The sequence below is a fragment of the Rhineura floridana genome, chromosome 8, assembly GCF_030035675.1.
Source record: "Rhineura floridana isolate rRhiFlo1 chromosome 8, rRhiFlo1.hap2, whole genome shotgun sequence".
Taxonomy (NCBI): domain Eukaryota; kingdom Metazoa; phylum Chordata; class Lepidosauria; order Squamata; family Rhineuridae; genus Rhineura; species Rhineura floridana.
The window spans coordinates 46,958,991-46,984,425 of record NC_084487.1 but is presented as its reverse complement, the minus strand read 5'-3'; the positions used below and the strand labels follow the sequence as shown (position 1 = coordinate 46,984,425).

Here is a 25,435-nt window from a genome sequence, read left to right as displayed (position 1 = left end):
CAAGTTACTGTTAAATATTTAAGTCTGCCCTGGACAGACTTCCCTCAATCCAGAATTACTTTTTCATGCCTCCTTCTTGTTACAACTTCTGCCTCACAACACAATTTTTCCCTATTACACTTTACTATACGCTACATAGCTACATTATAATAATTCAGTCGCGGCTAACCTTTGACCTTCCAGAAGTTGTTGGACTGCAACTCCCATCAGCCCTGACTATTGGCCATGCTGGCCAGCATGGCCAATAGTCAGGGCTGATGGGAGTCGCAGTCCAACAACTTCTGGGTGGCTTATTAGCCATCCCTGTTGTAGGCCATGGCAGCCTTCATGTACAAGGTACAAAATGGGCAATTTAATGTTCATCCATTTTATCTCTGCAGACCCAACCGTGCTTTGGATTCCTGTTCTTTTGCCCGACACTTGCTGTTACAAACCCTCCACCAGCTGTAATACACAGGCAGCTGTGCCCTTCCCCATCATAGGACTGCTGTCAGAGTCTCTGAGATGGAGAGCAGACAAAGACACCACAACTTATGGATGAAACACTCTTCCTGTCTTGCCACCAGGATGTCTCGCTATCTTCTGCTATAACAATCTTTGAGGAACTCTGCCAAGTGGTTTTTAAAATGTTTTTGTGGGTTTTTTTGGGGGGGGGGGTTAAGCTCCCTGTTTCCAAAGTGAACTCTGTCTTCCCCAGTGTAATTTTTTTGTGTTTTTTCTTTGTCTGAGGTTAGTCCTCCCTAACTGTTCTGCATTCTTTGTTTCTAAGTTCTACTGTTAGAGCTTTGGAGTCATCAAATGGCTCAAACTGTACTGTTTGTCTGTCAGAGGACCACCTCTCTTGGGTAACAGAAAATTCTAATGCCAGCTTTATTACTGTGCTATGCTATGTGCTTGGTGCTGGGATTTTTTTCTTCCAGGTCTAGGCCAGCACCAGGTATAAAGGCACTATTTTTGCTGTTTCTCAGAATCGTGGGGTGTGATAGTTGTGTGGAATGTGACATATATCCCTAACTGGGGATATTTCACCAGTTCATGAGTGATCTTTCACCACTATTCACTGATGTTTCTGTAGGACTGATTCTGGTAGCCTATAAGAAGACTATTTTTTCACACATATACACATGCCCAATTAAAATAGGTTTGATTCATAATAAGCATAATCAACATTGGCTCTCCTTGGAATCTTGCTGTTTATACGTTGTCTTCCTGCTACCCCTTGAGTGAATGATTGCTTATGGATTGTTAGATTTTTATCAAGCTTGTGAGTGGAGATTTCATAAGTGGAAATTGGCCTCATTGAGCAGATGCAGAACTGGAAATGAGCAAGTTCTTCATATAATTCAGTAACACTGACTTTCTCATTTTTAGTTATACTTCATAGGTCCAATTCCGTTATCTTTCAGTTATTTTCCATTTACAATGTTGAAAGTTCTTAGCACATCTGCACTAGATTGGTTTTTAAGGGGCTACTTCAAAATGTGAAGAGAGGGGAACATGTTGTAAATTAGTTTCTTATACCTCTGACTTTCTCCAGCTACCATTGCACCCACGCAACAGTACTCTTTTATTCAATTGGGAGAAAACCCATCTTTAAGAGAATTTCCTGGGCAAGTTCAACATGAAAGAGCAAAATTTAGGCAACTGCCATTCATTTCAAGGGGCTTGCACAGGAGCCATTCCTAGTGGGTTGTTTGAACAAGAGGACTTAGGAACTAGGATATCCCTACTTCCCTATACAAGTGAGTGGTGCTTCATAGTGTGTACTGTTTGCATAACATTTATATTGCAACTCTTTGCTAAAAAAGAAAACTTCAATATTGTAACTTAAGAGTGGTCTCTCTTTTTTATTCCCCCAGGGGCTACTTTTGTCATTATTAAAAACTTTCAGCTGTAATATTTAACTGCTAACTGAATACTACAGTTGTTTACCTTTTTTTAAATTCACTGAAGTAATGAGACTGACTCTCTTTTCCATCTTGATGCTGCAAATTATTTATAATGAAACAAAGGGACAGTTCTACCAGAAACGTCTATGAGATTGAATCACCCACACTCATTTTATTTAATAAATGTAATATTCCATCTTTAAAAAAAAATGGTCAAGGTGGTTTCCAAAAAGTACCACTATTGTCATGCCATTGTTATTTTTGGTCAAACAGTTTTGTAGTGCTTTAAAACCCTATAAACCCTGTTTGGAATAGATACTAAAGCAGAACAAAGGAAAGGAATGTGTGCATTATGTGCAACAACACCTCTTGTTTTACTGTCAATGCTCCTAAAAACTATTGCTCACCTCTAGCCTTAGATAAAGAGCCAAACCCTCATATTTATTGCATAGAAGATCTGTGACTAGTCTCCCAATTTACTTTTTTATGGAAATATAACTGGGGGAAGGGAGCTGAAAATTTGATGAGAGCAACCGTGTCACTTGCTCCCTACAGGCTGCTTTTTTGCAATTGAAATATCTTCCTCGCTGCTTATAGGGGGATGTTTGGTTTTCACACCCAGGCATGAAAGAAGTATGGATGCAATTTGTATTATAAAAATGGCCTGTGGGGAAGGGGTAACCACCCAATTTCCTCCCATCATTATGAGCTGAATCACAGTCCCCAAAGGCTGCCTTTCAGTAAAATTAAAATGCTAGGAGACTAATTGTAGATCTTAAACATAATGTTTAATCTGACCTTAAATCTGAACACCAAGGATGTGTTCCATCACACATTACCTGGATGAATGTTTGGCCCACATGGCAGAAACCTAACTTGCATCATTAAAAAATAAACTGAATAACATATGTCCATGTAGTGTTGCTTACCAATAGAGCAATTGTGTCATGAACAGTATGTATGGGTTTCTTCACAAGTAAAAATGGAAACAGAGTGCCTTCGAGTCGATCCCAACTTATGAATAGGGTTTTCATGGTAAGCAGTATTCAGAGGAGGTTTACCATTGCCTCCCTCTGAGGCTAGTCCTCCCCAGCTGGCTAGGGCCTGCTCAGCTTGCCACAGCTGCACAAGCCAGTCCCTTCCTTTTCCGCAACTGACAGCTGGGGGGTAACTGGGCTTCTTGCGACTATGCAGCTTGCCCACAGCTGCACAGGTGACAGGGCATGTAATCCCTGAGCCACTCACTTTGGGGATGATCTTTGTCTGGCCCTTTACACCCAGGAGACACAAGCAGGGATTTTTAACTCCCAGACTCCCAGCCAGGCTCTCCTCCCCACTGCTATACCAGCTGTCTTCTTTACAAGTACTATTTCATTAATATATATATTGGTTTTTCTAAAGATGGTAATTGTGGGAAGAGTACATTCCAGATGGTCTAGCAGCAACTATGATGGTTGATTGTTCTTTGATCTCATTTGCCTCCTCTCCTCCCCCTCTCCCTGCCCCCTGTAGTCAGTTTCACCTATCCTAAGCATGATTGCAGGGGAGTAAATCCCACTGAACTCAATAAACATGCAAATAATCAATCCATTCTCGGCAAACTTGCACAGGATCCCATTTCTTACCTCCCGGATTAAAAAGCAGAGAAATTCACTAATAGGGAAAAAAAACTTGCGGTTTAAGAACGTACCTATACATGTTACCAAATTCTTCCAAGCTACACAGCAAGTGGATTGGACTGTGAAAGACCAACCCAAATTATGTTTGCATTTTGACAAATTTGTAGGGCAATACAATATCTCAGAGAGGAGGTCAGGTCTCCTGCTCCCTTGGCATTCACTATAGCTGCCCAATTTCCCTGCTTTTTAAAGTTTGATAGAAGTATCTGTCGGCTATAGGGACGTTCTTAAACCGCAAGGTTTTTTGCCTATTAGTGAATTAATACTATTTTCCTGGTATGGTTGTAAAAGTGAACAGCAGATTATTTTGTTTCTTTGAGTAAATCTTTACAAAGAAGTAGACAGGTTTGAAAATATGTATTCCATCTCTTTCAGCCTTCCATTGTGGTCATATAAGTAACTTTCTCATCCACAGCTGTGATGCCATTCATAACTCCTAGTCATTTTAACAAATGACTAGTACAGATTAGAGGCTTGGGACTGTATTCTGTTTTAAATATCAGGGACTTGCATAGGTTGGTGTGAAAGGAAAGCTGGATAGAGCAACAGGAGTGCAGTCTATATTCTCTTCAGGCCATTGGCTGGCAGGTGTCATATAAACATGCTGATCATCTTCCTCTAAGCTGTCATAGACTGACTCTGTGGCAAGCTTGGACTGGACAATGCCTTGCTGAAAAAATGGGCTGTCTTCATCATAGTAGCGCTGGAACCGAATCGGTCGGAACCGCCACCGATAAAAGGCAAAGAGAGTCAGGGTCATCAGTGCTAAAAGTGTGGTGCTGACACCAATTCCCAGGAATAAGTTGCTGTATTGGGGTAGAATTTGGGCTCCAGTGTGTCCTGATGTACACTGCTGGGCTGTAGGAGCCACACACTCCAAGAGATTCTTGTTCTGGGGAATAATGCAAACTCTGTAATCAGTCCCTGGTTGCAGATGGTGAAGCTCAATTTCCGTTAATCCTCCAATAACTCGCAGTACGTGCTGTTCCACAGAAGATTTACATCGTATTTCAAACTGGTCATGATCCCCGGAGAAAGACCAAGTAACCACCAGGGCAGTGTTATCTTTTGTCCTTGTACTGATGCTGCTAATATGGTCAGAGAGGCAAGGGTCATATTTCTTTAGTATATGATGGTTATCATCAATAGTTGGTCCTAATGTGGGATTATTGTGAGTAGTTGGGCCTATGGTAGAGCTCATCGCACCAGTAATTAAAGTAGTGAAAACAGATATAGGAAGGGTTGTAGCAGCTTGTGGTGAACTTATTTCAGTGGTTAGAGCAGCTATCTTGGGCATATTTGCAGAAGGGCTGATGGTGACAGAATCAGTTTGAAAAGGCGGGCAAGTCAATTTCTGTAACTAAAAAGAAAAGAGACATGAGAAAAATCCTCTTTTAGTGTCAACCTTTTTGTGATGCGTCTCACGTCTTAATTTTTAAAGGAAGATTCTTTGTTTCAGTACATGGCAACTAAGCATAGCATATAGAATGTCTCTCAACTATAGAAATTCATGGGAAAGCTCTTACAACTTCAGAGCTGAGCTTAACATTGCCACTACTTCCTTCAGTGCTCCCTTTAGACAGAACAGTCTTTAAGAGAACTGAAGGTGGTAGGACGGATAACATCGCCTGTGATGTACACACCCCTAGCTGACTTAACATTATAAAAACCTGCTTGCCAGAGGCTACTGTGGGATGAGTGGATACATCACAAGCAATTTTTGTTTCATACTGGGATACTGGACAGACGAATGGAAGCTGAAGTGAGGAAATGAAGGCAAGTTGCTCTGGATTACAGGGACTGGCTGTAAATTTTCTAACTTCACAGAATCTTCAAAGTATATCAATTTACTTCTCCTGTGGAACAGGTTCTGATACATTTCTCCCCCACAAAAGAACTAAGGGCTCTGTTCAGACCAGTTTTTTGGATCAGTTTTTAAAAGACCTGTAAGAGGAAATCATGTATCATGAACTCTGAGTTTTGGAATAGTAATTTTATTCTGTTACCAGTTCTGTAAAGGCAACTTCAGGTGAACCTTGGGTGAAGGTCTAGCTCTTCTCTCTAATTTGTGCATATGTAAGTATATGTGTAATGTCAGTTCAGAGTCTGATATGCTCATGTCGAAGTGCTGATCAGAGAGAACGGTCACTGGCACCAACCATGATTGAACACAGCACTATTCATCCCTCTTCAGGGCTTGTACTTGTGATAAAAGAATTGAGTAATTTATTGTTTTGTTATAAGAAAATCAGAATTTGGACGAACACACATATCTGCCCATAGTCATCCTAGCAGTGGTGTATTTGGACAGAATGTGGCAATCTGAAGAAATCAAGTGGCTGAACTGGTAAAGATGACATGTTGAAGTTGTAGGGCCCTCTACAGTGTGTATTTCTTTTATTTATGTATTGGTTTGTCTTCGATCCTGCCCGCTTTTACCTCACACACCGTTGGAATGTGGTACTTGGAAGGGTGACAAAGTTTGAATCTAGCCCATTAGCCAAAAGAAGTTCCCCATCTCTGTTCTAAGGTATTGTGCAGAATTGGCAGACAAAAGCTACAGCCAATCCAGAAGCTTACAGAGGTGCCTCACATCTAAAAAATAAATCTGAGTCTACAGAGTGGTGAATAACAGATATGCAAATCACATAATTTCATTTGTATCAGGGACTGGCCCTGCTTTCATGCCTGCCACAGCTTTGGTGTATAGAGTTGCCTCTCTGAGCAAGTACAGAGTGTTTGTTTTGTAAGTTTTCACATCTAGTTCCTATACATTGGAGACGTGGGCAGGGGCAGAGTGAATATACAGGATATTTCTTATTCTGCCCGCGTGCTATGGAACTCCCTACTAAGAGGGCTGCTGTAACACATGTCAGGAGACATACAGAAAGTACTACAACTACTTATTTGCTTAAGGAAGGCTGTTGAGAAGTTGCCATTTTAAAATGTGGTTGTACTGTCAGGTTAATCATAATTAATTCTTCTGGCTTACTGCAATTTTTGGTTAGCTCTAGCGGGTTATCATTGAGCAGTTTGCCTGGTAAAGTAAAATATCAAAGTTTATTTATTTATTTAAGCTTATAGCTAAGCAATCTCTTCATTAGCAAACTTTTAGGGACTGTTAATAGGCTAGTTGCTTGTCCTTATTGGACCAAATGACAGTTGGAGGGAAAAGAAAGGCCCAACCTAACTGGAAAGGGAGCAGACATGCTAGATTAGCTAGAGAAACTGGGGCAGGTAGGCAATCAGGTCAGCTGGAGGAGTTTTACTTGTTTTTTTCAATGCCGCTGCTCTAGACAAGTACGATTTACTCTGAAGTGCTTAGCTACCTTTTCAGTGTCATGGGTTAAAGGGAAATTTCCTTGGTTAAATTTTTCCCATGTATACAGCATTTATGAGGTGGCAGTTGGGACTATGGGTCAGCAGCAGGGGCTGAGGCTTCACCTTCAATACAAGAATCTCACAGCTGTCATTAAATAGCAGGCAGTACTGTGGGGGGATTTCCTTTATTCTGCAACCTCATTTGTGGAATAATGTTTATCCTATTTTATTTTCTTGTCACTTGTATTGAGGGTGTGGTTATAGTTTAAAAAAAAAGGAATAGTTTTAAAAATAAACCTCAAGCCCAGGGGCTGAATGCAGCCCTCAAGCCTCTCTGTCTGGCCCTCAGGAGTCTCCTGAGGCCATGCTCCTCTCACAGGCCCTGCACCACATCTTCCTCAAGCGGCTAGAATTGTGTCCTTGAACTGTGATAATATCTCTTCCTTGCCTGGGTGGAAGATGGAGAGGTGTGTGTGTGTGTGTGTGTATAGAACCTGACTTGTGTGGCTGGATTGTAGCCTGGTACGCAAAGGTAAGTGCTGCATCCATTGCCTCACCCACATTTGCCCCTTTGCCTATGAGGGAATGTGGCCCTCAGGATGAAAAAGGTTCCCCCTCCCTCCATTTTAAATAATCAGTTGGCAGTCTGATTTGCAAGGTGTTTCTGGACCCTGTCGGCGTGAATCAGACTGCTAATTATTTACCTCTATATTTGCCAGTTGTTGTCCCTGAAGGGCTTCAGGGGAACTGCATTCCACAGGGTTGCGATCTTTTCTTACCACTTTCTTCTGCCAGGTACGAAGCCAGATTAAGTCGCAGTCACAGTGCCATTTGTTCCCTGTCAGATACAAAGTTGAGAGGTATCTCAGTGATGATAGAGATGACAGCGATGCCAAGCTATTGTTCCTTAGGCTCAAAACCTCAAGTCTGCGTAGCCGTTTAAACGTTGAGCTGGTTATGTTCTCCAGGTGCAGGTTTTCTAAGAATAGCTGCCTGAGGGAGCTGAGCTTCCTCCCAAAGGAGAGAGGTGTCAGCTCCCGGATTGGGTTACCACTAAGATGAAGGCTGGAGAGTGTGGCAGAGGTGCAGACGGCAAGTGGCACACTTTTCAGCCTGTTCCAGTCGAGGTAGAGGATGCGCAAGCTGCCTGGGAGAGCTCTGACTGACAAGTTGGCAATGAGGTTAGCACTGAGGACAAGTCGGCGTAGCTGTTGGAGACCACCAAGGGCCTGGTCTGAAAGTTCAGTCAATAGGTTGTGACTCAAGTCTAGGACACTCAGTCGCTTCAAAGGGGAAAATGCACCTAGGAGAAAGAGAGAGAGAGATGTTGATCATCTGAGAGCCAGTTACTCCCAAGCTATTTTCGTACTCTATAGTTTTCTCTCCTACATTTCCCCGCAAGTGATAAAGATGTGGATAGAGACCTAGTCCCCTGGGGATCTATGATTTGAGAGGCAGTGTACTGTATAACCATTTCAAAAAATAAATAAAACTGTGCTGTCATGCTTGGAATACATTTGCATCTGATGGTATCTGTACATTCCCAAATCTGACTCTTTTCTTTTTGAACCCACACATTTCAAGATTTATTTATAAATATATTTGTATACTGCTATTTCATTTAAAAACATTAAAATGGTACAACCAGTAAAAAAACATACAGTAAAACCCATTAAAAACAACTCCTTGAAAAAAGACATTTTCTTAATGCCTGCATGAGCCAGATGGAACAAAAAGGTTTTCAGCAGGCATTTAAAAGTTAAAACAGAAGGTGCCTGCTGAATCTCTGTTGGCAGAGCATTCCAGAGAACTGGGCTGATGACTGAAGGCTCAATTTTGTGTCTATGTTTAAATGAGCCTTGCCAACTCAGGGGAAAACCAAAGCCACTCCTGCAGATGATCTCAGTGATCAAGCTGGTATAGAAGGGTTCAGGCGGTACCTAAGATACCCTGGACCTAAGTTGTTCAGGACTTTGTAAATTAATACAAGGGCTGTGAATCTGGCTCACTAGTGCAGGTGTTTTAAGAGTAGTTTCACATGTTGTTGGTCATGTGCCGCCATCAGTAGTCTGGCTGCCACATTTTGCATCACCTGAAGCTTCCAAACCAGGGCCAAGGGCAGCCCCACACAGAATACATTATGCCAGGTTACCTTGTCTTTCCTGATGAGCAAGACAAGCTTGTCTGTTGGTGTCCTGGTGATGTTTTGTATGTATGTGTTTAATCTCCATGAACATTCATATTTACCCTTCTCATCCCTCTTGCAAAGTTGCAGTATTGATTTTGAACAGAAGGTGGTTTTGTGTTCAATATTGCATTGAATTTTAATAGAAAGTTCTTTGTGTCCAGTGGTGCCATTAAGGCAAGACTTTGGGGCAAATGCCCAGGTCCCACACAGCAGAACGAGCAGGAGGGCCCCCAAATGTGGCATGACACAATCTTGAAGTAAGTGAAATGTTATGCATAACTATCAAAAGAAGGACCATTAAGTCCAGAGTCTAAAATTACCTAACTGCATTTCTGCTTGTGTTAGAATTTAATGCTGTAAAACTTGCAGATGGAATGTCAACCGTTCTTTCCCTTCTCCCAAACCAAGAAGAAAATAAGACTCTCCTTTTGTGCCACAGGGAAATAACAAAAAGCAACAGGAAAAGCACCAGAATAGACTCATTTGGTCTATTGCAAATTCAAAATGACCAGTTCAGTAATAACAAATGATATTATTGATAGACATATTTCATTGCTGTTGTGAGGAAAATTTCACCTCAATTTAACAGATACCAACTGAATTATTTCAGAATAAATTCATAGTCAGCCTGAACTAGCCAGTTTCAGTTAAGTTATTCTAGGTCAGCTTTGTGTTTAACTTCAGAGTTGGTAAACTGTTGCTGTATATATAACCCTTTGTGTTTTATTCCATGTCCCTCATCCTGAACACATCCTTTCCCTACAGCTCATACCCTAAAACAGTTGGGAATAAAGACAGGAGGGATGCAATAATCACTACCACAGCAATGATGGGAAAACTACCAATTTATAAATACCTGGTGAAAGGTAAGCAATCCGATTGTGCTCCAGATGCAGGAAGACTAGATTGGTCAGATTTTCAAATGCTCCTTCTGGGATCTCTTCTAGGAGATTGTTGTCCAGGTGGAGGTGGTACAAATTCTTCACATCCTGAAAGGTTCCTGCCTCAATCCAGTGCACACGGCTGCTCCCAAGGTAAAGAGTGGTGAGCTCGGGCAAATCTGGGAAAGAGGCTGCCAGCAGGCTGTCAAGCTGGTTGAACTGCAGGTCAAGTTCCACCGTGGCTTGTGGGAGGCCATTGGGAAGAGAAGAGAAGCTGGCGTTGGAGCACCGAACAAACCATTCTGTGAAAGAGCAGCTGCAACCAATGGGGCATTGGGGACTATCCAGGAGCTCTGGGCTGGCAATGAGTGGAGTCCAGAGTAGTGGCAAAGCAATGGCCACACACCAGTGCTGAGCCATAGTGATCCGCTCTGTAACTTAAAGCAAAATGCATTTTGTGAGAAACTAGCAGAAAGTGGTCTGGGACATAGATCTGATCCAGCAGAGTCATTTGTGATCAATTATGTGAAGAGGATGTGCGAGACTTCTGCATACCTCCCACCACCCCTTCCTGGCAAGAGTGTCAGGACCTGATATTGTTGAGCACTAGGGTGCTTTGACAAAGATGTGTGGACTTACCTTAACAGTGATCAGGCTTCATACTTCATTTTTAAATATGTTTTTAGGTACTATAACTATAGTAACCAAAAGTGCTTTAAATGGACAGTCCTAGGACATTAGTCAACCTCATTGATCAGTTATTCACAGCATAACACCTGTTACGGCATAAACATTTATTTTAAACATTTATGGTATAATAAATTCATTAGTTTTTAAGGTGCCATAAGACTTTTTGTTGGCTTTACTGCAATAAGCCAACGTAGCTATCCCTCTGCCAATGGAGGGTCTCTTCTAATTGCTTGATAACATGAGGGAGTGGGGTTGTGCTTACCCTCTTTCTGCAATAGGTATAACATCTATAGGCCATGCCCCTTAGAATGCACTCTTGCATAATAACATAAGAAATGCCCTGCTGAAACAGGCCAATGTCCTTTGCAAGAATCCCCACCACATAGCAGCTGGAAGGTGGTCTCCAATCTACCTCCTGCTCACCTTGGAAGTAAATATTTGTTTGCAGATGTCGCACTGAAGTAATGGCACCTCTACTGATAATGGCACATGGTATGTGTGTATGTGTTTATATTGGGGAAGACCACACACCACAAGGAATGAGGGGAGAGTTGGTACACTAAGCCTCTCAGTGGCTTGCCAGCACCCTACCTGCTTTCTCTGAGGCAGCATTGCCCCTGGGCAAGCAGAGTGGCAGTAGTAGCAGTCCATCTCTATTGTTTAGGGCTAGGTGGAGAGGTTTTATCCAGTCCTGCAATGGAGATTCAGTTTGATCCCTTCACCCTCCTGAGATTGATATTTGAAGAGCATAAGGTATGCTGGACTAAGGCCAGGCAGTTATTTTAAATATTAAAATTATATTGGAAGTAAGCATGCTTTTCCTTTGTTTGCTCTCTAGCCATTATCCCTGCTGCCTCGGTGAACTTCAGATAGAGGCAGAGGGCACTTAGGAGTCATTGTGCTCACAACCTGTGCTAGTTCTTTTTTTAAAGGAACTTCACTGTGGGCTTCCCTTATGTGCCAATCATCCTTGTTAATGCTCCGATACACTTAATTTCCAACCGTCCCCATGATCCAGTTCTGAGTCCAATGTTTGCCAATCTGCAATGGGCGGGGGGGGGGGGGGCAGCGTAGGCTAGACTACTTACCAGGAGCCCTGCATCAAAACTAGCTATCAAAGGATATGTTTGCTTAGGTAAAATAGCCCATTGCTACCTTCTTAGATGAACTTCACTCAAATCTTCAAGGTAGAGTAGCCTGGCTAAGTAAATAGTATTAAATCAACAGTCACTCTGGCCCTGTCATGTCCCTCTCCTACTCTCCAGTTCCCTCTTGCTACAGTCAGATCCTTCTCCCTTGGCTTAACCCTGCCGTGCACCCTGATTCACTTTTTTATTGGACAGCTTTAAAAGAGGGTTAGACAAATACATGGAGTATAAGGCTGTCAATAGCTACTAGCCATGATGGCTATGGTCTGCCTCCATAGGCAGAGGCAGGACACAGTATGCTTCTGAATACCAGTTGCTGGAAACCGCAGGAGGGGAGAGTGCCCTTGCAGCCAGATCCTGCTTGCAGGCTCCCTACAGCCGTCTGGCTGATCACTGTGAGAACAGGATGCTGGACTAGACGGGCCACTGGCCTGATCCAGCAGGGCTCTCCCTATATTCTCATGTGGTCTATCCTGAAATAATGTTACAGTGTAAAGCAGTTAGAATTAGTGCATCTGCTGAAGTAGACCATTCTCCCCCAACCTGGTGCCCCTAGAATGTTTTGGATGACACCTCCTACCAACTCCAATCAGCACAGCTGTGTTGATTGGAACTGATAGGAGTTATAGGATGCTTCCACACAGCAGGTTATTATGGCTTAGTGCTGCTTATACATGCAAGCTTTGAGCAGTGTCCACCTAATGTTGTCATAATCAAAATGCTGTTCCATATTATTTCTCAATTTAATCTAGATTAACTGTTTCCACAGAACATCCTGTAAGTAAAAACCCAATAAGTGGAAACATCTGGCCTAAGTGTGAAGGAGGTGTGGGGGGAGGGAAATTTGGGGTTCCATTTTGATGAGATGCCATGTGGATGCTGTGCAAAATCTCTATGCATGACCAGCACAGAGTCCACAATGGCCAGCAGTGTGGAAGTGCTCATAGTCCAAAACATGTGGATGGTGCCAGGTTGGGGAATGTTCTCCACCGAAGCTTGTGCCATAATGCATTGATTAGTCTTTAAGATGCCACAAGGCACACTGTTTTTGTGGCAACTGAGTAGCACAGCTCTAGAAGCAAACAGGAGGGATACTGAGGTTTCCTCCTTTTGTTTCAGTCAGTGGCAAAATTTACAGCTAAAAATATACCAATTCAGCTATCTGGCTAGCAGGAAACACTGGCACAAGACCCTCCTGCCCTCAATTTCCCTTCTGGCATCCTTTGAGAAGTGTCTGCTTTTGAATGAGCTCTGCTGTGTGTTGTGACAGTCTGAAAATAAGCTATTATGCTCTGCATGCACATGAGATGAATGGGATCTGTGACTTCAGTCCATGTCGCCAAAACACACAGGAAGTTGTGAGATGGGGGCCCTTTCTTGTCTAGAAAAGTAGAATTATTTGAGAGAACTGCATAGAAATTTGCTCTCACTTATCAATCAAGATAGACATCTTTGGGATGTTACATTCTGCATCAGATAAGTGATTCTTATTTATTTTTTAAGTCTGTGCCACCTCAGAGCAAAGCCTTCCAAAGCCACATATAACTAAAGCATCAAATGAACCTGTATGTGAATTGTGATTTTTATGGATGTAGGAATAAACATGACTACATAAACACACAAATGGGGTTATGGGGTGGGAGAAGAACCAGGATACTACCCAGATATGCTCTATCATTTATATGTAAATAGCCTAAGATCCTCCTCACAATATTTGCAGTATGGCTCTACAATACATGAAACAGCAACGTCTCTTCTTCACATAACTATAACAGTAGTGATGCTCATCAGATGGTTTTATATGGATTGCTGCGTTTCCAAGAAGAGTCATTTGCAAGCATTCAGATTGTGAACCTGTAGCCCTCAAGATGTTGCTAGACTCCAACTCCCATCTGCCCCAGGGGCTATTGGCAGTTAGGGCCCAACAACATAGCAAGGACCCCAAGTTCACCATATCTGGGTTAAGGGAGTTAGGGGCCTTTCAAGGTTGAAATAAAAATACAGATTTAACTCTTAATAATGCATTAGCACCAACTTTGACAAAGAGCCAGTATGCAGTTCTTTATTTTCATGTAATTAATGTCTCTCAGCCCTAATGAAGTTTTCGAAACAATGGGCCATTTCTGCAGATAAAACCCTTCCACGTCAGCGGCAGTTCTGGTTTTGAAATCCTAAATGCATTTACTAGGTAGGGAGTAAGCTCACAACGCAACTTTGTTTCAACTTACATGTATAGGCTAGCACTGTTAGAAATACAGTGAAGACTGTTTCATTCCATTGAGTGTTTGCAAGCATTTGAATTAACACAAATGATTAATTCTAATGAATTGTAGTCAAGTGATGTTAAAACTCATAAAACAAAATGCAGCAGAGGAGTTAAAGAGGCACAAAATGGCCCAGGATGGATGGAGAGCTGAGTCATGTTTCATAAGTGTCATGGACACTAATCAATACATGTTAAGGACATCTGCACAACCACTGTACACATATCCGTAGTAGGGCAGATGGCCCTCACACATACTCCACCATCAAATGTCAACCTGAAAAGAATTTAAATACAATACAATTTTGGGAGGAAAAAAAAATATTATTGCTACCCACCCTTCACCATTAGGTCTCAAGGCAGGTTACAACTGGTAACGAAAAATTATTGGTTGAATTTTTGGGAAATGCAATATATGTGTGCCAGTGTAAAGACTTGGGGGCCTCTGTAAATAAGAACAATTTATTTGTTGCACTATAAAATGAGTCTGGAAGGACCCTCATTCATCAGAGGATATTTGTACCTATTTGGGGCATGCATACTGGTTTTGTAATTGAATCTGGATATCCCCTCCTTTTGTTGTGCCATTCGCCTTCCAAACAACCAGAAACCCACTTGGATTTTATACAGTAGTGTGTGCTCAGGAAACCCCTTTGCTAAAACATATCTGTTTAGGGGGGAAACTAGTCAGTGTCAATTCCGGCAATATAATTCTAATGTTCTCCCTGCTGTGTTGCTCCTGCATTATTTTAAAAATATACATATTTATCATAACTCATTTAAACTGTGAATCTCCCTTACCTGATGTGTTGCTTCTTGTTAATCTGTGCTGGAGTTGCTCTCAAACCGTACAGCCACTCAGCTGACTTCTCTCTCTGTTCTTTCATAGGCTTTCCTTGAGCCACAAAGTCTGATGAAGGAAACTGGCTTGAACAAGTGTTTCCTTCTATTGTTGCTGGTGAAAATCGTCACACAGACCCCCCCCCCAAAAAAGAGTGACCCAGTGAACCAGATACTATCTGAAACATAAGTAGATAGGCGATAAAGACTATATATATGTATATATAAAATCAACATTTCTTTATTTATCTTACTCATTTCTGAAAATTTTGGTAAATGTTTATGAAATAGGATTAAAAATTGTATACATGTGTTACCATCAGAAGGAAAACGTTTTTCCTTCATTAGAAGAGAAAAAAATCTTATTACTATTCTTGTTTTTAAAAAAATGTTTTCCAGTAATGCTGTATCTTCCTTATGTTAGAAAAATGCAATGATTGCATGCTATTCCATTACTGTAGCAACACACCTTACAAGCAAATTAATCATAATAGTTCATTCTACCCCCAATATTACACAGACCCACCCACACACATATACATATTACATTCAGTTCATGTATTATGTATACTCCTGTGACAAACATTATGTCCAGGTTAGAACTGGGTATTATAAATAACACCAAGATGTGATGAAAAATGTATAGCAAATAATTAGGAACAGAATTTCAGCAACACCTTTACAGTGCAGTCCAATGTTTGTCTATTTAGAATTGAGTCCTTTTAAGTTCAATGGGCCTTACTCCCAGGTAAATGTTTATAGGATTGCAGCCAGGAACTGTATTCCTATGATTATTTAAATATACAGTGTTAAACCCTACGGTTCAGAGTTAGGGAACAATCTACTTTGTTGTTATATGCCTTCAAGTCGATTACGACTTATGGCAACCCTATGAATCTTTTTTGGATATGTTCATAGGATTTTCATGGAAAGAGGTATTCAGAGGTGGTTAACCATTGCCTTCCTCTAAGCCTACGGCACCTGGTATTCCCAGGTGGTCCCCCATCCAAGTACTAACTGGGCCTGACCCTGCTTAGCTTCTGAGATCAGACAAGATCGGGCATGTTCAGGGTAGTGTGACCATAGAACAATCTACTACTTGCTCTTTAAAAAACAACATTGGTATTTCCAATATTGGTCATATACAAGGGAAACATACTATAACCATAGTAGCATCAGCTCTAACAAACACCAGAGGATAATGATATTTCACATTTGAACATTGTTCCATCTTGGGGTTCACCTTTCTTTAACAGTCTGACCAGGGAGTCTACTTACTACTTTAACCCTTATGTTTAAAACAAGCTTTATGTTTAAAATAATTTAAAATAAATATGGAACAAAAATGGGAAGAAATAATTTGCTCAAAAAGTATAATGGGGTTCTGTGTGCTTTTGATAAAGCAGTAATATAAATAATGTAAATGTACTGCCTTCAAGTCAATTCTGACTTATGGTGACCCTGTGAATAGGGTTTTCATGAGGCTGAGAGGCAGTGACTGGCCCAAGGTCACCCAGTGAGCTTCATGGCTATGTGGGGATTCGAATCCTGGTCTCCCAGGTCATAGTCCAACACCTTAACCACAAAGGCCATCTATGGACCAACAAATTATGGTACAAATCCCTTACATTCAATAGATGGTACCAAACTTCTAAAGGACAAAGAGTCTATTGTGCTGCGTTGGAAAGAGCATTACCATGACCTCCTTAATCATAACTCTATTGTGGCTGATGAGGTCTTCTCGCAAATCCCACAACAACAAATTAGAGATGAGCTTGCAGTATCCCCTAATTTGGATGAAGTCAGTAAAGCCATTAATCAAATGAAGAATAACAAGGCTAGTAGACCTGATGGGATTCCTGCTGAAGTCTTTAAAGAATTTACACAACAACTTCATAAATTCATTGAAAAAATCTGGATGAGGGAGGAGATCCCAGAAGACTTTAGGGATGCCATAATTATCACTCTTTTCAAGAAGGGTGATAGAACAGATTGTGGGAACTACCGAGGCATCTTTCTCCTAGCTACTGCAGGTAAAATCCTTAAAACCCTTGCAAGGAATCCTCACAAATCGCCTCCTACCTATCTCAGAAGACATCCTCCCTGAATCCCAAAATGGTTTCTGCCCTTCCAGGAGGACAGTGGACATGATCTTCACTGCACGACAGCTTCAGGAAAAATGCAGGGAGCAAAATTTGACTTCCCGGAAGGAGTGCTGGCTGGTGGTTGTCTCTGAGGGAGCTCTGTCTCAGACGAAGCTTTTTTCAGTTAAAAGCCAGTCAAGAGGAATCTTTGACTGGCTTAAATGTTCTCCAAGATAAAGGGGAACCGAAGAGATTATCCACGAAACTTCGTTGAGCTGTAGATGGCTGGATTTGATCAGGAATCCCCTGAGATAAGAAGGCATATCTAGCAGCGGAAGACGGAGTCCGGATTTCCAACAAACTGTGCTGAAAATAAGCGAGACGTTTTTTTCTTTCAAAAAACGTTTTTAACGAGCGAGCCTCCTTCTGTCTAAATCTTATCATTTGACTTAAATTACTACCGTAAAAGAGACTTGTTTACGAATCAGCAATTCAGAAACCTGGGTGAGTCACACTTGTTTCTTTTATATAAAGTTAAGGAAGAAGGGAGCAATTCAAAGAACTTGTTTTATTTTTTTATGACAAAAAGCTGGCTTAAATTTGGAATTACAAAGATTAAAACGGATGAGAGGCAACTTATTAGATAAGATGATTTGATTATTTGAAGGAAATATATCTGAGACTATTTTTTTTATTCCTTTTTTTTTGGATTATTTTTTTTGAACGAATCTGCTGTTCGTGTATGTTACTAACTGCTGGATGCTGAGAACTGGATTTGTTTTACATTCCTGAACATGCTGGAGATAAGAACCGTGCTGGTTAGATCATATTAACAGGCCTGGAATATTAACTCTTTTGTTGTTGGGGGAAAAAAAAGAAACAGTTTGCCTCTAAGTTTGGGAACATTGGCTAATAATAGAAAAGGTTTTTTTTTTCAAGAATGACAACCAGGAAAGCAGCCAAAGTTTTAGAGCGAAGAGGTTCAACTGATACACAGGAAGGGATAGACATGTTCCAGAAAATTATGGAGGGGATTAATTATCTTAAACAAGAGATGAAACAAGAGATGAAACAGGACAGACTAGAATTTAAAGATGAATTTCGCAATATGAAAAAGGATTTTAAAGATTTAAAAGATCATATCAAAACAGAAGTGGATGAGATTAAAGATACAATTGGGCAACTAACACAGGATGTAAAAAATGTTAAAGATAAGGTGCAAACCTTAGAGAATAGAACAGATATTTTAAATGTGGAATTGGAAAAAAAATTGGACTATATTGCTGTCATGGAACTCAGAGATAAAGAACATTACTTGAGATTCCGTGCAATTCCTGAGGAAACAGGTGAAGATATCAGAGAGAAAATTGTTAATGCCTTGGTAAAATCCTTGGACTGGGATGAAGATCGGATGGAATTTGAAATAGATAAAGTTTATAGAACTAATTCCAGATACGCAACAATGAAAAAAATCCCAGGAGATGTGCTTGTTTACTTTCTAAAAAAGAGGACCAGAGACATGGTTTTGCAACATCATTTTAACAATGTCTTCAAAATTGACGGTAAAGAAATACTGGTGATGAAGGAAATTCCTATTAGACTCCTACGTAAGAGAAAAGAATACGCTTTCTTCACAGAAAAACTCAAACAATGTAAAATTCAATTTAGATGGGATGTTCCAGAGGGAGTGATTTTTACATTTAGACAACAGAAGTATCGATTGAATACTGTTCAAAAAGCAAGGGATTTCTTGAGAAAAGCTTCAAAAGACATGGAAGAAGACAAATTCAAAGACATGGATATAATTCCTGGGAAACAAAGTCAACAGAAACAGGTAGAGGAAGAAAAGGATGATGATGAATTAAAGGGAGCAACAGGTACAGACTTTTCTAAAATACATGCTTAAAAATGGATTACAAATATCTAACTTGGAATATAAATGGAGCTAATACGTCGCAGAAGAGAAAGAAAGTATTTCATTATTTGAAAAAATTAAAATTGGATATAATTTGTTTACAAGAAACTCATATTAAGAAGAAAGATTCTAAATATTTGATCTGTAAAAATTTGGGTGAAGAATTTATTTCGGCAGGATCCAAAAAAAAATGGTGTTGTTCTTTATATTAACTCACAATTGTCTCCTAAATTGATATTATTGGATGATAGTGGCAGATTTGTGGGAGTTGAAATTACCATACAGGATACAAAAATTTTGATAGTGGGCATTTATGCCCCCAATGAAGATAAAACAAGGTTTTATACAGGACTTATGGAAAAATTATCAGAGTTTGCATATGATCATTGGTGTGTCATGGGTGATTGGAATGGGGTAATCTCACCAAAAATGGATAGACTTTCTGAGAAAAATATTAAAGAGACACAGGGCAAATTGCCGAAGATCTGCTTCGAATTGATGGAAAATTTAGAATTGGTGGATGCTTGGAGATATATAAATGACAATGCAAAGGAATTTACTTACTACTTTTCAGAAAGACATAAAACATTTTCGAGGATTGATATGATTTGGATGTCTAAAAATTTAGTGAAAGACATTTCCAAGATGGATGTATTACCAAAAGCTTTTTCGGATCATAACCCTGTGATATTGACTTAAAAAAAAAAATCTTAGATTTAGATGGAGACTAAATGAATCTTTATTACAGAATGATATAGTGCAAGAATGTAAGAAGAAATTAAAAGAGTTTTTTGAACATAATTTATACAAAGGAACAGATGAAAATATTGTTTGGGATACAAGTAAAGCATTTATGAGGGGATATTTTATTAAATGTAATTCTGAACTAAAAAAGAAGAAACAACAGAAAATGCAATTAATTTTGGAAGAAATAAAACAGAAAGAGGAAGAATTGAAAAAGAATCCAACTAAAGTTTTCATTATAAATCAAATTAAAATGTTACAGAAACAAGTATCAATGTTGACAGTTAGAGAAATTGAAAGGGGATTAAATTTTGCTAAACCAAGGACTTTTGAATTTGCAAATAAACCGGGGAAATGGTTAGCATATAAATTAAGAAAAGAACGACAAAAAAATCTCATTTTAAAGATACAAGAAGGAGAAGAGATGTTGACAGACAATGTAAAAATCCAAAAAGCTTTTCATCAATATTATTCAATGTTGTACAAATGTCAGGAAATTCCTTCTGAAAAAATAGAAGAGTATATATCTAAACAGAATTTGCCTAAAATCACAGATTTTCAGAGACAAGCTATTAATGGTCCTATTACGTTAAGAGAAATATCTGATGCAATAAATAAAATTAAACTAGGAAAGGCACCAGGACCGGATGGATTATCGGCAGCGTATTACAAATGTTTGGAGGAGGAACTCTTGTTACCTTTACAATGTACAATGAATTTAATTTTGCAAGAGGGGAAGATACCGGATAGTTGGAAAAATGCTAATATAACATTAATACCGAAAGAGGAGCAGGACCTAACTAAAACAAAAAATTATCGGCCAATATCTTTATTGAATAATGACTATAAAATTTTTACAATGATTTTGGCAGAAAGAATGAAAATAATATTGCAACAATTTATTCAGGAAGATCAAGCGGGGGTTTTACCTAAAAGACAACTACGTGATAACGTCAGGAATGTTTTGAATGTGTTGGAATATTTAGAACAACGAAATGACATACAAGCAGCTTTGATTTTCTTGGATGCTGAGAAAGCATTTGATAATTTGAATTGGAAATTTATGTTTAAGGTTCTAGAGCAAATGGATTTTGGAGATAATTTTATAAAATGGATCAGATCGATTTATACATCACAGAAGGCACAGATAATTGTCAATGGGGATTTAACGGACTCATGTGAAATACAAAAGGGTACAAGACAGGGATGTCCACTGTCCCCTCTTTTATTTATTTTGGTTCTAGAAGTGCTGCTTAGAGACATAAGGCAAGACAAAAGGATTTTGGGAATAAAGATAAAAAAAGAGGAATATAAACTGAGAGCATTTGCTGACGACTTGATAATTGTATTAGAAAATCCCTTGGAAGGAATTAAAGTATTGATGGATAAACTAAAAGAATTTGGACCATTAGCAGGATTTAAGATCAACAACCAAAAAACAAAGATGTTGGTGAAAAATTTATCTTTAAGGGATCAAAAAGAGTTAATGGAGAAGACAGATTTTAAAATAGAAGAAAAGGTGAAATATTTAGGTATTATTATGACAAATAAAAATTCAAAGTTGTTTCATAATAATTATGAAAAATTATGGACAGAGATTAAGAAAGATTTGTTAAAATGGGATAAATTACAGTTGTCATTAATGGGTAGAATATCTGTAATAAAAATGAATGTATTGCCGAGAATGATGTTTCTATTTCAAACAATACCTGTAATATCCTCTGATTTACCTTTTAAACAATGGCAAAAAGATATTTCTAAATTTGTTTGGCAGGGGAAAAAACCAAGAGTTAAATTTAAATTATTACAAGACGCCAAAGAAAGAGGAGGACTGGGATTACCAAATCTGAGACTTTATTTTGCTGCTTGTTGCTTAGTCTGGATAAAGGAATGGATTGTATTGAGGAACAAAAGATTATTGGATTTGGAGGGTCACAACCTGAAGTGGGGATGGCATGGATATCTATGGTATGATAAAGTAAAAGTTAATGTGGATTTTAATAATCATTTTATAAGTCGTCCTTTGTTGAAAATATGGAATAAATACAAAACAAGGTTTTTTTTGAAAATACCACTATGTGTTTCAAGTCAAGAAGCATTTTATAGAAGAGAAATGGCTGGAAAAGAGAAATGGTTAACTTACCAAGAACTATTAGAAAATGTGCATGGAGAATATATAATGAAAGAGAGAGAACAACTAATAAAGGAAGGATATAGTTCTCAATGGTTTGCCTATTTACAATTGTTAGAAAGATACAAAATGGATAAGAAAATGTATGGGTTTGAAATAAATAAATCTGATTTTGAAATAGGTTTGTGTACAAATGATGAATGTATAATTGCAAAAATGTATAAATTTTTATTGAAAATGGACATGGAAGAAGAACAAGTAAAAGAGTGTATGGTCAAGTGGGCAAAAATTTTTGGTTATAATATACAAATGGATCAATGGGAAAATATGTGGAAAAAAGGTTTGAAATTTACATTATGCTATAATCTTAAAGAAAATTTTTATAAAATGATGTATCGTTGGTACATGACTCCAGAAAAGTTGTCAAAAATGTATAGTAATGTTTCTAATGTATGTTGGAAATGTAAACAACAAGAAGGATCTTTTTATCATATGTGGTGGTCGTGTAAACAGGCAAAATTATTTTGGGCACAGATAGGTAGGATGATGCAAAAAATCTTAAAGATAAATATTCAGTCAAAGCCAGAATTTTTTTTATTGGGTTTTATGGATAAACAAATAGAAAAGAAATATGGAAGAATAATATTATATATGATTACGGCAGCAAGATTATTATATGCACAAAAGTGGAAAATGGAATCAATACCAATGACGGAAGAATGGCTATTGAAATTAATGGACTTAGTAGAGATGGACAAATTGACATGCCTTCTCAGAGAAAAAACGACAGGTACATTTCTTAAGGAATGGAAGCCTCTTTTGGACTTTTTGTTGAAAGAAAAAAATGAAATGATGATAATGGGATTTGACGATTAATTAAGATAGACCATGGAAAAAAGTGAATTTCGTATGTTTTAGGGGACAGGTTTGACATATATTATATACTTATAGCTGATCTGTGACAAATTGGAAGTCAAGTTTTTCTTTTTATTTTTGTTGTATTGTTTTTGTTGTTTGATTTTGTTGTGTTTGTTTTATGAAAATTTGAATAATAAAAATTATTACAAAAAAAAAAATGCAGGGAGCAAAACCGACCTCTGTATATGGCGTTTATTGATCTGACTAAGGCCTTTGATACTGTAAATCGAACTGCTCTCTGGACCATCCTTCTGAAAATTGGATGCCCTGATAAATTTGTGAATATTTTGCGACTCCTCCATGACAACATGATGGCAATAATTTTGATAACAATGGCTCTCAAAGTGATCCATTCAAAGTGGGATCAGGCATCAAACAGGGATGTGTCATTGCTCCGACCTTATTTGCTATTTTCATCACCATGATTCTACACCTTGTTGAGGGGAAACTTCCCACTGGAGTGGAAATCACATATTGAACAGATGGAAAGCTTTTTAATCTCAGTAGGCTGAAAGCAAAAAGTAAGGTAATTACAACCTCTGTCATAGAACTTCAATATGCCGATGATAATATAGTCTCCGCACATTCAGAGGAAGATCTTCAAACTATCCTAAATGTCTTTGCAGAAGCATATGAAAAGCTTGGCCTCTCATTTAACATCAAAAAAACCAAAGTGCTTCATCAGCATGTGCGAGCCAATCCCTCTGTAGCACCATCAATCCAGCATAACGGTGCGACGCTGGAGAATGTCGATCACTTTTCTTATCTTGGCAGCCATCTCTCTGTAAAAGCTGACATCGATGCTGAAATTCAGCATCGTCTGAGCTCTGCGAGTGCTGCATTCTCCTGAATGAAATGTACAGTGTTCGAGGATCGGGATATTCACAGGGAGACCAAAATGCTTATTTACAAAGCCATTGTACTACCGACCTTACTGTACGCCTGTGAAACATGGACCATCTATAAACGTCACTCCCAACTTCTTGAAAGATTCCAACGCTGCCTCCGGAAAATTCTGCATATTACTTGGGAAGATAGGTGGACTAATGTTAGCGTATTGGAAGAAGCAAAGACCACCAGTGTTGAAACAATGATCCTCCAACATCAACTTCACTGGACTGGCCATGTTGTTCAAATGCCTGATCACCGTCTTCCAAAGCAGCTACTTTACTCCCAACTTAAGGATGGAAAACGGAATATCGGTGGACAGCAAAAGAGGTTTAAAGATGTTCTCAAAGCTAATCTAAAAAAATGTAACATAAGCATCGAGAACTGGGAAGCCTTGGCCCATGAGCGTCCCAATTGGAGGTCGGCCATTATCAAAGGTGCTATGGACTTTGAAGAAGCACGAGTAGAGGGTGAAAGGGACAAACGAGCTAAGCGGAAGGCATGTCAAGCAAATCCTCATCGTGACCATCTTCCATGTGGAAACCTATGTCCTCACTGTGGGAGGCTGCGTGGATCCAGAATTGGCCTCCACAGTCACAGACCCACCGTTAAAGACCTTATCTTGGAAGACAATCTTACTCAGCCATGAGTGATCGCCAATGACTGGCTTTCTGATAAAGCAGTTTAAGCATACTTTTTATTTTTAGAATTTGGAATAGGGTTAAACCAAACGTCAGTGGGGATACCAGAAGTAATAGAATACATAGACTTGTCTTTAAGATCCAGCAACTCCACTGAAACTCTGAAAGAGAGAACAATGTACTATTTAGAACTGCAATTACAGTAAAAAAAACCCAGTCCCACTAACTATTGCAGTAGTTCTTGTAAAACCTAAAAACTGTCAGGTAAAGAAATTAGTACTTTACAGTTGACAATGAGGACATTGAACTTGTCAAGGATTATCAATATCTTGGCACAATTATTAACCAAAATGGAGACAATAAAGAAATCAGAATAAGGCTAGGACTGGGGAGGGCAGCTGTGAGAGAACTAGAAAAGGTCCTCAAATGTAAAGATGTATCACTGAATGCTAAAGTCAGGATCATTCAGACCATGGTATTTCCGATCTCTATGTATGGATGTGAAAGTTGGACAGTGAAAAAAGCTGGTAAGAGAAAAATCAACGCATTTGAAATGTGGAGTTGGAGAAGAGCTTTGTGGATACCATGGACTGCAAAAAAGACAAATAATTGGGTGTTAGAACAAATTAAACCAGAACTATCACTAGAAGCTAAAATGATGAAACTGAGGTTATCATACTTTGGACACATCATGAGAAGACATGATTCATTAGAAAAGATAATAATGCTGGGAAAAACAAGGAAGTAGAAAAAGAGGAAGGCCAAACAAGAGATAGATTGATTCCATAAAGGAAGCCAGAGACCTGAACTTACAAGATCTGAGCAGGGTGGCTCATGACAGATGCTCTTGGAGACTGCTGATTTATAGGGTCACCATAAATCATAACCCCTTAACAACAACAAAATCAGTAAACGAACAGAGCATAACATGAAAGGATATTTGATTTTCTTCAATCTATTCTTTAACTAGATAAATCAGCTCTGCCGAAACAGAGCCTCAAAAAATTGATTGTAAACTCATAAATGTTCCTCTCCACGGAAATCTTTAGTAAAAGGCGAAAGATTTATACGATCTGAAGAGAAACCAGAGTATGCTTTCAATACGCGGGACGTCCCTACCGGGGATATATCAACGACTTCGTAGGTGAGGGTGAATATAGAATTGAACTGCTATAACTAATCTCCTGCATACCCCATATTTCCAAAGTTGCGATG

At 39.1% G+C, this 25,435-nt stretch overlaps 2 protein-coding genes, 1 non-coding gene and 1 pseudogene across 6 annotated transcripts in view; 1 reads left to right on the top strand and 3 right to left on the bottom strand.

The window, feature by feature from the left end:
- Window positions 1–2,793, top strand: part of RANGAP1 (Ran GTPase activating protein 1) — a 27,421-nt gene extending 24,628 nt beyond the window's left edge. Inside the window, exon 17 of one of the 2 annotated variants that reach the window (XR_009764415.1) lies at window positions 381–467. Coding sequence is in view for 1 of the 2 variants with exons in the window: in XM_061639257.1 (XP_061495241.1) it covers window positions 381–450 (70 nt within the window). In the remaining variant the exon portion in view is untranslated. Of the gene's footprint in view, window positions 1–380 lie in introns of both variants that reach the window. The other variant, XM_061639257.1, reaches the window with a different exon arrangement.
- Window positions 2,057–25,279, bottom strand: LOC133390509 (chondroadherin-like protein). 3 transcript variants are annotated; one of them, XM_061639254.1, is made up of 5 exons: window positions 25,034–25,279; window positions 14,861–15,078; window positions 9,934–10,395; window positions 7,594–8,192; window positions 2,057–4,928 (listed from the first exon to the last, which is right to left on the bottom strand). In XM_061639254.1, the coding sequence occupies exons 3-5, from the start codon at window positions 10,376–10,378 to the stop codon at window positions 4,068–4,070; spliced, it is 1,905 nt and encodes a 634-aa protein (XP_061495238.1). In that variant the 5' UTR covers window positions 10,379–10,395; window positions 14,861–15,078; window positions 25,034–25,279; the 3' UTR covers window positions 2,057–4,067. The 3 variants fall into 3 exon arrangements, with proteins under 3 accessions (XP_061495238.1, XP_061495239.1, XP_061495240.1); XM_061639255.1 differs by having other exon boundaries at window positions 9,934–10,389; XM_061639256.1 differs by lacking the exons at window positions 14,861–15,078; window positions 25,034–25,279 and having other exon boundaries at window positions 9,934–10,455.
- LOC133363424 (5S ribosomal RNA) lies at window positions 15,869–15,987 on the bottom strand (annotated as a pseudogene).
- On the bottom strand, window positions 25,198–25,313 carry LOC133363528 (U5 spliceosomal RNA). Its single transcript, XR_009757696.1, has one exon. It is a non-coding gene; the product is annotated as a U5 spliceosomal RNA (small nuclear RNA).
- Between the last annotated feature and the right edge of the window lie 122 nt (window positions 25,314–25,435).